Source organism: Hippopotamus amphibius, chromosome 1, assembly GCF_030028045.1.
Source record: "Hippopotamus amphibius kiboko isolate mHipAmp2 chromosome 1, mHipAmp2.hap2, whole genome shotgun sequence".
In the NCBI taxonomy this organism is placed as follows: Eukaryota; Metazoa; Chordata; class Mammalia; order Artiodactyla; family Hippopotamidae; genus Hippopotamus; species Hippopotamus amphibius.
Window position 1 is genome coordinate 151,624,322 of NC_080186.1, and position 14,754 is coordinate 151,639,075.

Consider the following 14,754-nt stretch of genomic DNA (forward strand, 5'->3'; position numbering starts at 1 on the left):
TTTTGAGTTTGTTTTTGTGGGTCTTTTCCTTCTCTTGTGTTTACTGCCTGGAGGAGTTCCTTTAGCATTTGTTGTAAGGCTGGTTTGGTGGTGCTGAATTCTCTTACTTTTTGCTTGTCTGGAAAGCTTTTGATTTCTCCATTGAATCTGAGTGAGATTCTTGCTGGGTAGAGTATTCTTGGTTGTTGGTTTTTCTCTTTCAGGACTTTCTGTATATCCTGCCATTCCCTTCTGGCCTGCAGAGTTTCTGCAGAAAGATCAGCTGTGATCCTTATAGGTTTTCCCTTATATGCTATTTGTTGCTTTGCTCTTGCTGCTTTTAGTATTTTTTCTTTGTGTTTAATTGTCGTTAGTTTGATTAATATGTGTCTTGATGTATTTCTCCTTCGGTTTATTCTGTATGGGATCCTCTGCACTTCTCAGACTTGGTTCATTATTTCCTTTCCCATGTTGGGGAAGTTTTCCACTATAACCGTTTCAGATATTTTCTCAGACCCTTTCTTTTTTTCTTTTTCTTCTGGGATGCCTATGATTGAATGTTGGTACACTTAATGTTGCCACCAAGGTCTCTGAGACTGTCTTCCATTCATTTTATTCTTTTTTCTCTTTCCTGCTCTGTGGCAATTGTTTCCCCCATTCTGTCTTCCAACTCACTATTCGTTCTTCTGCCTCAGTTATTCTGCTGTTTGTACCATCTAGAGTATTTTTAATTTCAGTTATTTTGTTGTCCATTACTGTTTGTTTGCTCTTTAGTTCTTCTGAGTCCTTATTAACTGTTTCTTGTATTTTCTGTATTTTGTCATCAAGATTTTGGATCATCTTTACCATCATTACTCTGAACTCTTTTTCAGGCAATTTTTCTATTTCCTCTTCATTTATTTGGTCTTGTGGGTTTTTTTCCTGCTCCTTTGGTGTTTCTTTGTTTTCTCATTCTGTCTAGTTTATAGGATTTGCCGTCTCCTTTCCCTATGCTGTCTAGTAGTAATTCTTCTTGTTTCTGCCCTCTTCCCCCTGTGGTGGGGTTTGTCCAATGTCTTGAGTAGGCTTCCTGGTGGGGGAGTCTGGTGTGTGCTTTCTGGTGTGTGGCTCTGTGTCTTTTCTCTCTGATGAGCAGTGCTGTGTCAGGTGGTGTGTTTTAGTGTATCTATGAGGTTAATATGGCTTTAGGTAGTCTGTGTGCTGATGGGTGGGTTTGAGTTACTGTCTTGTTTGTAGTTTCGTGTGAGGTGTCTAGCACTGGCAGTTGCAGACAGTTGGACAAAGCCGAGTCTTGGACTCTGATACAGGGCTGTTTGAGAGTTCTCTGCAGTTAATCTTCCCTGTGTCTGAGGACTCCCTAGTAGTCTAGCATCCTGGATTCAGTGCTCCCTCCCCAGAGCCTCCTACTTGACATCTGATAGAGTAGTCCATACTTCAGAGGTTGCTTGTCCCGGCAATAAAGGGGTTTAAAGAAGCCTGTCCAAGCCCCTGACTAATGGCAGAGTGTTGAGTCAAACAAATACTAAGTCAAGGAAACACATACATGTATAAGACACACAAATACTGAATCCAATAGAACATAAGGCACTAGAAAGACCTGACCGAAGAACCCCAGTATGCCATCAGACGATCAGAGAGAAAACCAGCAGAAATTCAATGACTTTTTTTGTACTACAACGGCAGAGTTGGGTAAACACCATATGGCCTGCAACGCTGAAAACATATACTTTACTGAAAGTTTCTTGACCTTGGCTTTAAAGGACCAGATTGATTATAGAGGCTCCCTATTGTCCCATTTTATCCATTGATAAAGACCAGATAATATAGGATAGATACATTTTGAATGGTCTTCCAAAATATATATTTCTTTCAAACAACAGTTTTTAAAATATAATTGTCAAAGTTTTGGAGAGCAAGGGTCCCTGATGCTCTGTACTCTTTGCTATAGTTTCAGAGTTTGTAGGATAGCTGTCTAACTTGAGGTTAGTTCCTTCTCTGTGTTTCTAACAGTGTGTTATTTTCCCTCCCTGCTAATATTCACTATATACATGGTATAAAAATCTTTAAGTACATAAAAAGATAAAAATTTAAACACCGAGGAGCCTTTTAACTTAAACTCCCCTTCTCCTGAGATTATCAGTGTTAACCATTTGTTTCTAACCTTCCAAACCTTTTTCAGTGTGAGTATGACTGTGATTAAGTGTTAAATGTGTAATAGTACAAAGTGCCAGGGGTGTCTTTTATTTTCTTGTCCTTTTTGGGGGGGAAAATAGTGTTACAGTAAACATTCTGTTCTGCAACTTGATTTTTAACTTTACTGTCCAGTATAAAGATTTTTGTATGCATTTTGATTATCTTCCTATGCCAGTTTATAGAATTCTCCTTTATTATTTTAGCACATGCATAATACATCCTTGTGGACAGGAATGCTTTCTTCATTTGTAAAATGGAGATTGTAATCCTCATAGGGTTGTTGTGAGAATTGAGTAAAAACCATGCTTAGAACTGTAACTGGGGATGGTTTGTTTTATATTTAAATATTAGCTATTATTTTTATTATATCATCATTATTATTGTCAAATCTTGGAATCAGCTTTTTCATTAGGAGTTCTTATGTATATTTTACAGTGGAGCTTAACAATCGAGTTCTTTTGTGAAAAAACAGGTTTTTTTCCTTCTTGGGTCTCAGTAGCTTTAGAGCTGTGCTGTCCAATACAGAGCGATCAGCCTCATGTGGTTATTGAGCACTTGAAAGTGGCTAGTCTGAGTTAAAGTATGCTTTGAGTATAAAGTACATACTGGATTTTGAAGATATAATTCCAGAAATTCATTAATAATTTTTGGAGGTTGATTACATGTTGAAATGATATTTTGGATATACTCAGATAAATATGTATTACTGAAAATAATTTTTTGAACATTGCTACTAGAAAAAAAAATTTTTTTTAATTTGGTTGCGCCAGCTCCTTGGTTGCGGCACGTGAACGCTTAGTTGAGGCATGCATGTGGGATCTAGTTCCCTGACCAGGGATTGAACCTGGGCCTGCTGCATTGGGAGTGTGGAGTCTTAACTGCTGCACAGTCAGGGAAGTCCTGGTACTAGAAAATTTAAAATTACTTATCTGGTTGGCTTTATATTTCTGTTAGAGCTGCTTTAAAGATGAAAATGGATTTTTTATTGGCCCGATAAATCCCACCACCATGGCTAATTAACTTGCTTGTACCTTCAGGAAGAAAGATTTATAATTTTTCCATATGGTCCAAAGATTTATATTTTCTCCATATGAAGTCATCATTTTCACACATATCTATCCTACTTGTATCCCTCTAACATCCATTCCCCTTCCATCTCCTCCATCTCTTTCATTCTCCCAGTCACTCAAGCTGTAAAAATTGCTTGCAGCTGGTAGAAAAGTACAATTTTCCACTGATTATGTGCTGTATTTTACTCAAAATTAACAAAATTTATACATATTTAGTATATTAAAACATTCTAGTATCATTGATAAAACAAAATTAGATTGTTAGCATTACATTTATTAATTTTCTTATCAGAGTGGATTCCCTCTACATTTATTATCTTTCTCATGTTACTTTTCTTTAGATCACAAGAATATTATTGACAGTACACAAAACTGTTTTTACCTAAGCATGAGCTTCATTTTATTCTCTATAATTTTCATTCATTCCTTTTTAGCAAACATTTCTTGAGTACTCAATATATGTCACAGGTGCTGGCTAGCTGTGGAATATCTCAGGAGTTACACATTGTTCTTTCTTGGGAAGAATGCAAAGAAAAATGGGGTGAACAGATGTGAAAACTAACACAAATGCATAAAAGCTCTATAATAGACATGGGAGCAAGGAACTTTTATAGCTGATAAGGGGAGCAGCCAGCTTTATAAAGAAGTCAAGGATAAGGGGCTTAAAAGATTATTGAACTTTGGATCATGAAGCAAGTAGGATGAAGATGGGAAACAGCATTTGCAAAAGTAGGAAAGGCTGAGAATTTGAGGAAAACTAAAGTGGAGGGTGTTTCATGGAAAATTTGTCTGAAGGCAGCATTAAGGTAATAAAATTTAAAGGTCTTGTTTACAATATCAGGGAAGGCATTGTGGAGTACAGTGGTCAAGAACCCAAGCTGTTGAGTCAGGATACCTGCTTTTAAATCTGACAGTTCATCAGTCATATATTCAGTGTAACTTTTGGCAAGAAGTGACTTAACCACTGTAATCCTCAATTTTCTCATAAGTAAAGTGGGAAAATTAAAGTTGTTACAGGAACAAGCAAAATGCTTGGCAGCTTGATGGTGTGAATATGAGACTTGGTGTGGAGTGAGAGAAACCTTAAGATTGAGGTGACTGAGATGAGACTAATTATACAAGCAAAGATCAAACCACAGGAGTCTTTTAAGCAGTGGAATGTTGATATTTAATTTTTTTCATTGTGAAAGCAATATTTAATAATAAGAGAATAATTAAGGGAAAAAACCCTCAAAAATAGTTTAAAGTAATACACATCATTCAGATTCCACTGTTAGGTGACAATTATTGTGAACATACATAATGTTGGCATAATTAAAATAGTTTACCCTCCAGAAACACCTATGGCTTTACAATTACCCAAGTCCTTTATTTCAGTGTCATGTCAATAATTTGTTGTAGTTTTTTTGTGACTGTTTCCTGCATATTTCTTAAGTGTGTTTTTCAATATTGCTGTTATAATTGATGTATTTCATTATATTCCTAGCTATTGCACATGTATAGGAAAACTATTAGATTTAGAAGAAGCTAAGATTTCTTTCCTATGAAATGAGGTGATTGGATTAGAATCTTCAAGAACTCTGACATTCTCTGATTCTCTAAATGTGGCTTTTCTCTTTTTTTATATGTTATACTTTAAAAACCCTTTTCTATAATTATCAATAAACATCCTCCCAGTCAGGTTTTCTTTTGCTATTTTATAGTTTTGGGTACTTTAGAGTTTAAATTTTTGCTGCATCCAGAATATATTTTTTCTTTTTTCCAAGACATAAAATATCATTGTATTAGTTATAGTTGATGTATTTTATTATGGCATCTAGGGCTGCCATAACAGAGTAACACAAACTGAGTGGATTAAACAACAGAAATTTTTTGTCTCACAGTTCTGGAGGCTAGAAGTTGAAACTGAAGGTATCAGCAAGGTTCGTTCCTTCTGAGGGTTGTGAGGGAAGGATCTGTTCCAAGTCTCTCTCTTTGGGTTGTAGATAACTGTCTTCTTCTCATGTCTTTTCATACTGTCTTCTATCTGTGTGTGTCTTTCTGTTCAAATTTCTCCTTTCGATATGGATATCAGTCATATTGGATTAGGGTCTACCCTAATGACCTCATATAACTAATTACATCTGCAATGACCCTATTCCCAAATAAGGTCACATTCTGGGGAACTAGGGGTTAGGACTTCAGCTTACTAATTTTCCAGGTGTACAATTCAGCCTCTAACATATGGATTCAACATTATTCTTCTCCTGTTAACCATCCAGTTGTTTCAGTATTATTCATTGAATAATACATCTTCCTCTCAGCTGTTTTAATGCTGCCCTTATCACTTACTAAATTAACATTTGTATTAGGTAGGCATTTTGTGATTTACTTCTTCTGTTTTCCTGTACTGTCTGGCTCTTCTTGCAAAAGGCAAGATTTTACATTGGTTCTCCCAAATACTCTGATACAAAACTAGATGTAGGTATAGTTTTGCATACTATAATGGAAATGATAAGAATGATCACTTTAGATTGAACAGGAATATACTGTTGCAGGGGTTAGTATCATTCAAGGATGTGGCTGTGGATTTCACCCAGGAAGAGTGGCAGCAATTGGACCCTGCTCAAAAGACCCTGTACAGAGATGTGATGCTGGAGAACTACAGCCACCTGGTCTCAGTGGGTAAGGATGACTTCCCTGTATAACTCAGACTTGTCCAATCAAGTGCCTTGCCTTATCAGTTGCTGTGGTTAGGTGGTTCCTGACATATGTAATGACTTTTATGGTCTTCATACCTTCCTGGATGGAGGTCATTACTTTGCTGAGGGCCAAAGGGACTACTTCATTGTAGGCCTCCTTAAATTGCACCTTCTCTCTATCCCAGTTCCTCTGTGATTTCCATTTAACAGGGCATCCACTTTCCAAACCAGATGTCATCTCCAAATTGGAACAAGGAGAAGATCCATGGATCATAAAGAGAAACATACCAAATTGGATCTATCCATATGAAGATCAGGCAGATGGGCGTCAAGGGAAGTGAAATATCAATTTGTTTGTTTTGGGTTTTTTTAATTGATTGATGCCTGAGGCTTATGTTTCTCTCCTTAGTGAATTCTCTTATTCTTTGTTCCTATGCTGAGAATTTAGTAGGCAGTCAACAAATACTCAGTTAAATAATTGTGAACCTTTATAGGGGATAGCTATTTCTTATTGATTTTATAAGTATATATTATGTATTAAATATATATTTGTTTAATATATTTAATATATATTTAATGCATTTGATGAAAAGGCTTAATAGGCAATAGAAGGCAAATTCTTTCTAAGAACACAGGTTGCATTACAAAATTAAATGTCAAATACTGCTACTGTTTTTAAAAGTTCAGGGAAAATGAGAGTTTAAAGAAATGCAACAGAATTTGAAAAGGCATTTTTTCAGAGTATGCAGCTGTGGCTGCTTTGAAAGGTAATATTGAGTATTGATGATGCTGAGAGAGGGCGATGAAGACAAATTGTTGATGGGGGGTGGGTGTGAAGAGTATATAAACAAAACCTTGAAGTTAGGGAAATTAGCTTTTCTGGGAGAACTTTGCTACTTTTATTTGGTAATGTATAGAAGGAATTTACAGGGAACTATGGAATTCAAACTTGGATTCTCGGTGTGAATCTAATACTGAATCCACAGCAGGATCTTGGGTTTTTCTGTTGTTTGTATTAGTTGTTAATTAGGAACGTAGACTGAGGAGAGCTAAAGTATTTTGAGTACAGAAGAGAGCTTGTTTCTTCGGCTGATGGTGTCAGAATAATACTAGTCAAGTATATATAGCAAATGGTTTATAAAATATATGAATTTGAAAGGTGAAAAGCATTTCCATTCAGAAAGCAGGAGAAATAGGAAGATTCTAGAAGAGTAATCCAAGATTAGAGTGATAATAACTTAAACAGTTTTCTGTCTCCTTCAAGTCTAGTTTTTTTTCATGGATATTTCTCTATTACATCCTTGTCTATCCATTCCACTGATCATGCTATATGCTGTACTGTCTTATGAAATGGCCTGTCTCTCTCCCTCTTTTGAGTTCATCACCTTCATTGGATCAATCATTTTTTATACTCCTCTGCATTCTCTTAATTATTCTTTATGACTGTTTTATTTTATCTTTCTTTCCTTTAGACAGGAAGAGTAACCTTGACAACCCCCAATCATATATTTTGGGGTCTGTTTCCTTCCATAATAAAATAGTGAAAGGAGTCACAAAGGATGGTTCATTATACTCCATTTTGAAAGCCTGTCAAGGTGATGGCCAGCGGAGATGTCAGAAAAACAGACTTTTCAGGCAAGTAACAGTCATCAACAACAAAACAATGACTGTGGAGTCAGACCACAAATATAATGCATTGGGAAAAATATTTCAAGAGTGCATAGGATCAGATACTTCAAGACAAAGACCCCACAACTGTGATGCATTTAAAAAGAACTTGAAATCTAATATTGAGCTACCTAGTTATAATAAGAGCAATTCAAGAAAAAACCCTGATGAGAGTGTTGAATGTGGAAAATCATCCATCCACGGTGTGTCCAATCCTAATCTTGAGAAAAGTCACAATGGAGCAATTCCTTGTGATGATAACGAGCATGGAAATATTTTCAGCAAGAAACAATCCCTTATTCAATATCAGAATGCTGAAACTAAGGAGAAAACCTGTGTATGTATTACATGTGGAAAAGCCTTTGCTAAGAAGTCGCAACTCATTGTACATCAACGAATTCATACTGGAAAGAAACCATACGATTGTGGTGCATGTGGGAAAGCCTTCAGTGAGAAGTTTCACCTCATTGTACATCAGAGAACTCATACTGGGGAGAAACCTTATGAATGTTCTGAGTGTGGAAAAGCCTTCTCTCAAAAATCATCCCTCATTATACATCAGAGAGTTCATACTGGGGAAAAGCCATATGAATGTAGTGACTGTGGGAAAGCCTTCTCCCAGAAATCACCACTCATTATACATCAGAGAATTCACACTGGAGAGAAACCATATGAATGTAGAGAGTGTGGGAAGGCCTTCTCCCAGAAGTCACAGCTGATTATACATCATAGAGCTCATACTGGAGAGAAGCCCTATGAGTGTACTGAATGTGGGAAAGCCTTCTGTGAGAAGTCTCACCTCATTATACATAAAAGGATTCACACTGGGGAGAAACCCTACAAATGTGCTCAATGTGAGGATGCCTTCAGCAGGAAGACAGAACTTATTACACACCAGTTAATTCATACTGGGGAGAAGCCTTACGAATGTACTGCATGTGGGAAGACCTTCTCCCGGAAGTCACAGCTTATTATACATCAGAGAACACATACTGGAGAAAAACCGTATAAGTGTAGTGAATGTGGAAAATCCTTCTGTCAGAAATCACATCTCATTGGACATCAGAGAATTCACACAGGTGAAAAACCTTATGTTTGTACTGAATGTGGGAAAGCCTTCTCTCAAAAGTCTCACCTCCCAGGTCATCAGCGAATTCATACAGGAGAGAAACCTTACATATGTGCTGAATGTGGAAAGGCGTTTTCTCAGAAATCAGACCTTGTTTTACATCAGAGAATTCATACTGGGGAAAGACCCTATCAGTGTGCTGTATGTGGAAAAGCCTTCATCCAGAAATCACAACTCACTGTACATCAGAGAATTCATAGCAGTGGTAAAATCATAATGAACTAAAAACACAGACAAGTCTTCGTAAATAGCAAGCCTTAATAAATAACAGAAACCTGATTAATTTGATAAACTTGTGGACAACATCTTTATAGAGAAAATTTTATAAGAAAATTCATGTCTGTAGTGTGGTGATACCTAACTCTGCAAAGAAGATGGGAAATAATTACATAAATGAAGGATATTTTCACCATGTCATGTAAAGCTTTTAAAGTTAAGTTAATCATCATTAGAACAAGTTATGTATATAGAATATTGTCAAATTACATATTCCTTATATACTATACCAGTAAACAGATTGCAAAATTCTAATATTAGCCAGGCATTATTTTAGCCATATACAGTGATTCCCTATAAAGGACATGAAGAAAACTTGAGTTAAAAAAATCAGTTCCTAGAAACTGCATTAAAAAGAATGGGCTTGGGAGTTCCCTGGCTGTAGGACTCAGTGCTTTCACTGCTGTGGCCCGGGTTCAATCCCTGGTCAGGGAACTAAGATCTTGCAAGCTGTGTGTCATGGCAAAAAAAAAAAAAAAGAAAAAAGGGGCTTAGCATGATCCCTGTAGATACATGTAAAATTCTTATACAAAGGTGGAGACAGAGATTGATCAGATTCAATAAAAGTGATAATTGTACATTTTCACATGTCAGGATTATAAGTTGATCTGTACCTCTGGAAGGATCCTGGAGCTTGAAATTGATGCTTCTTGACCAAGTCTCCTCTTTACCCTCCCTTACTGGGAATTTGGTATGGTGGAAAGACTTTGCTACTGAACCGGATGGTCTGGGTTTTAATCCTGGCTCAACAACTCAAAAGATTGTGTGACTTCAGGCAAGCCTACTTTACCCATCTGAATATTTTTTCTTATTGGTAAATAAAAGTACAATATAGAGCACATTTTCAGTTAATATTAGTTCTTTTTATCTTTCCTCTCTATCGTCCTGTAAAAGGATGTTAAGACTAATGTGAAACATCTCAACTTGCTTTATAGTCCAGATACTCTGCTTTTATACCTCATTCCTGTGACTGATTCATCTTACTCTTTGACCCTGGTAGCTTTGATTTGTGGTGTGTTAAAGTGAGATTTTTATTATACTTTTATTATTTTTTACATACACTTATATAAGCTGTGGTGTTTGCACATAAAGACCCTGTCTGTTGACTCTTGAGTTCCTTTCTGACCCCTATCCTGCAGCTGCAACTGTTTTCCCTGGAACTGAGGACACTTACAAAGAAAAACTCTTTGGGTAAGAATTCATGCCTGCCATAGATTTGAGAACTTAATACCTCTAAAATATCTCCTGTTCTCCTTCCCTTGATCCCACATATTCCTCCATGAGCAACTTAAAATGAGGACTGCTGCTGCAGATGCTCTGCATGAGAGCATACCTGACAAGGATGAGGGTGTCTGTATGGTTAAACATGGTTTACTCATGTTCACATTGTTCTTCCTTTAGATCCCACTTGATTCCTTCACATTTCATGCCCACCTTATCCCCTTCCTGAATGGCTGAACTATCTATTATGAAACTGCATGAGAATCTCTGCAGGGGAGAGGGCATACCTGATGGAGAGGAATGTGGGAACATGTGTGGGCAAATTTCTGGTCTCATTATGAACACTGAGTTGAGGGCAATGACATCAGATATAACCGGCCATTCAGATCTGGGTAGAAGGCCTAAGGGTATACCTCATGGGTTGAGCTACTTTGAAGATTCCTTATGGAAGATGTCCTAACTGGTTCTTATGGAGGCTTGAGAAGGACAAGGGACCATTTTGGGAATATAGAGAAATTTAGTGAAGAGCAGGTTTATATAAAACTATGTAAGTGACAGCTATAGACCTGATGTAGATTTAACAAAGATTCACAGTTCCCACCTTACAGACTTCCCAATTGATCCTTTTACTGTTACAGCTCCTGGGCAGCCTCATTGATCTGATAATGGGCTCCTATAAAAATCTCATTTCAGATTTAGTGCCTACTGGTTTAACATTTCACCAGTTTTTTGTTCTTTTGGGTTTTTTCCCCAGCATTTTACTAGAGGAGATGCCAATACAGTGAGGCAAGAAAAAGAAATAATAAGTATATTCAGATTCTACAGATAATTAAAATCTATTGAAAAGATTTGAGTACAACTAAATAAAAAAAAAAAAAAGCCAATTCTACAATATCTATTCCAGAAAAGAGAAGAAGAAGGATCCCTGACATACTTTATGAGGCTACCATTATCCTGATGCTAAAGCCAGACAGAGACATTACAAGAATAAACAATTAGTGACAGTATTTCTTCTGAACATAGCCACAACCATCCTTAACAGACTGTTTGCAAATCAAATCGATGAATATTTTGGGAAAAAAAAGTACATCATGGCCAAGTAGAGTTTAATTCAAGAATGCAAGTTTGGTCCAATATACAAAAAACTTTTGATAGAATTCAACTTGCCAGTAGCCTAAAAAGAATAACTGTATGGTCATTTCTATAGATGGGGGAAAATGATATGACAAAAATTCCACATCCGTTTAGAATACAAACTCAGCAACTAGGAATAAAGGGCAGCTTCCTCAAATTGTTGAAGGACATCTATAGAATATCTAAACTTAACATATTTAATGGTAAAAGAATAAATGTTTGCTCCAAGATTGGGAAAATGTTAAAGATGTGTGCTCTGCTCTGCTCTTCCCAGTGAATATTGTACTAGTGATCTAAGCCAGTGCAGTAGAGAAAACAAAAAAAGATGGGGGGGTGGAGTGTGGTGGGGAGGGGAGCATACAGTCAGGAAAGGAAAATAAAATTGTCTTTATTTGCAAACAACATGGTCTTCTACACAGGTGATTTCAAAAGCTACAAAAAAAAAATCTAGTAAACCCATTTCTCACAAAATAGATGGGTTTCACAAAATAACTAAGTAAATGAGGAGATATACTGTATTTAGAGATGGAAAGATTCAATATTGATTGTTAAGATATCAATTTTCCTCAAATTGATCTATATATTTATTGCAATCACCAACAAAAAAATAATCTCAGCAGACATTTGTGTATAATTTGACAATCTGATTCAAAAATTTATGTGGAAATGCAAAAGACTTGGAATACATAAAACATCTTTGAAGAGAAAGAAGAAGGCTCATATTACCTGATTTCAAGGTTTATTTTAAAGCTAAAGTTATTAAGTATATAGTAGTGGCACAAGTGTAGACAGGTCAATGCAACAGTATAGTCTAGAAATCAAATCACATATATGGACAACAGATTTTTAACAAAGTTGACAAGGTAGCTCAAGGGACAGAAGGTAGTCTTCTCTTTCCTTTTTAAAAAATATTTGTTTGTTTATGGCTGCTTTGGGTCTTAGTTGTGGTGTGCAGCCTCTTTAGTTGTGGTGCGCAGGCTTAGTTGCACCACAGTATGTTGGATCCTAGTTCCCACCAGGGGTCCAACCTGTGTCTCCTGCATTAGAAGCCAGACTCTCAGTCTCTGGACCACCAGGGAAGTCCCAGAAGGTAGTCTTTTCAACAGACGATGCTTGAACATTTGGAAATCCATATGAAACAACAAAACAAAACAAAAATTCCTTGATTCCTAGCTCATATTCATACTATATATAAAAGTCAACATGAAAAAGGTAATGAGCATAAATGTAAATGTAGAAACTATGAATTTCTAGAAGAAAACAAAATAATTGTCTTTCACCATGAAAAGATTTTTCAAAGACAAAAAAAACCACAAAAGAAATTAAAAACTGTTGAGTTTGTTATGATGATAACTTCTATTCTTCAAAATACAGTTAAGAAAATGCCTTAGTTACAATACCACAGATTCATCTTGCTTATTTCCTCCACCAGACCTGGAGTCAACCAATTCTCCAAAGAACACTGATTTCTCATAGTGGTGAATGGTTTTGGAAAACCCCAATCTGGCTGCTTCAGGTGCTCATAGCCAATTGGCAGTCGTTGAGTCTAGACCACCTTCAGTGGACTTGGAAAGGGATCACAACATGTTGTTTTAAATTACATGTCTGTACTGTTCTATTCTTACTTTTCACAAAATCCTTGATATTTTACTAGTATTTCTTTCATCTTACACTGAAAATGTTTCCCAACCATGTTAGCAGAATTACTACAATTTAAAAAATTGATTGATTGATTGATTGATTGATTGATTGATTGGCTGCATTGAGTCTTTGTTGCTGTGTGCAGGCTTTCTCTAGGTGCAGCCAGCAGGGGCAACTCTTGGTTGCAGTGCATGGGCTTCTCATTGCAGTGGCTTCTCTTGTTGTGGAGCACAGGCTCTAGATGTGTGGGCTTCAGTAGTTGCAGCACATGGGCACATTAGTTGTGGCTCATGGGCTCTAGAGCGCAGGCTCAATAGTTGTGGCACATGAGCTTAGTTGCTCTGTGGCATGTGGGATCTTCTTGGACCAGGGATTGAACCCCTGTCCCCTGCATTGGCAGGTGGATTCTTAACCACTCTGCTACCAGTGAAGGCCAGCAGACAGATTCTTAACCACTGCATAACCAGGGAAGTCCCTGTGCCAGTAACAGTCTTGATGTTTGAGTCTTTATCTGCACAATAAGCCCCAGAGGAGCTTATTCAGTCATCTTAATGAGGACTTCCTGTGGTACAACCTATTATGATGCAAACTGAAGATTCTACATTCTAATGGCTTGTGCTCTAATTGGGTTATAGAGCTTTTGATACATTCCTGAGATAGGGAAATACTGTATTTCTTACTTGGTGAGGAGAAAATTCATAGACTTCTCTAAGAAATCATTGTTACTGTCCAGCAGCTAGTTTTGCAAATCTGGAGCTATGAGGAATCTCAGGTAATCCTTGAGATGGTTATCTGGGATTATCTCCAGTCTCCTAAAGCACTGAATTTCTTTCTCACCACCAGGAGCTTCATCATCTTGTTGGTAATAGGCAGCACACCCATCATGGCCTATCTCTCTACCTATGCATGCAATACTCACCACACCCTCCTCTCAATCTTTTCAGCAGACTGAAAAAGAGAGAATCTTTATACAAAGGCTGATATCAATATTTTAAGGTGAGAAAGCTGCTTTGAAGGTCAGCACACATTTTCCATTATCAAAAGAAAAACAAACAAAAACTGTTTAACTCTTTTCCTTTATAACTAAAAGAAATCAAGATATCAAAAATAAAACAAAGCAAGACAAAAAGAGTAACTTAGTTTCCATTCATCAGAAATAATTCAAATCCAGATATTCTGATGCCAGCGTCTACACTCTTAACCAATGTATTATGCTGCCCCTCTTGCCTCACTCTCCATTGTAGACTTCTTTGAACTAGTTCATGATTTGTGATACCTGCACAAAGGTGCTCCTATTTAGCCAAGATTTATTATTGAAAAAAAGTCTCCTTCAAAAATCACTATTTTAATTGATTTAAAGATTTAATCTTAATTCTTAAGTTTTGGTGTTCAGAAAGGACCTCTTCTAGGTCCTAGAAATGAGATAGCTTGTTGATAAACATGGAAATCAAGTTGGATTTTTAAGAGTTCAGAGAATCAGAATCTGAAGAAAATTGGGGAAGCCACTGATACTACACATTCAGTGAACCCCCTAAGCTCTTGCCCTGTAAGATTGAAGCATCTAGAAATATAGTCCCTTAGGAGGTGTATCCTGATTGATGATACTCTCTTTGTTGCAGGTGGTACCAACAGACACTGGCTCCAGATTTTGTTGAGATGATCAAGTGGAAATCTAGTCTAATGCTTCATATTGCTCTGTGACTCCTTATCTAAGGAGATCCTTGGAGAGGCCCAGATATGGCTGTCTGAAGAGTGTCACAAC

At 36.9% G+C, this 14,754-nt stretch overlaps 1 protein-coding gene across 1 annotated transcript in view; it reads left to right on the forward strand.

The window, feature by feature from the left end:
- Positions 1-13,052, forward strand: part of ZNF300 (zinc finger protein 300) — a 70,197-nt gene extending 57,145 nt beyond the window's left edge. The window contains exons 7-9 of the mRNA XM_057730828.1: positions 5,780-5,906; positions 6,134-6,260; positions 7,400-13,052. Of these exons, the coding sequence (XP_057586811.1) occupies positions 5,780-5,906; positions 6,134-6,260; positions 7,400-8,945 (1,800 nt within the window). The 3' untranslated portion in view covers positions 8,946-13,052. The remainder of the gene's footprint in view (positions 1-5,779; positions 5,907-6,133; positions 6,261-7,399) is intronic.
- Positions 13,053-14,754: the final 1,702 nt, after the last annotated feature.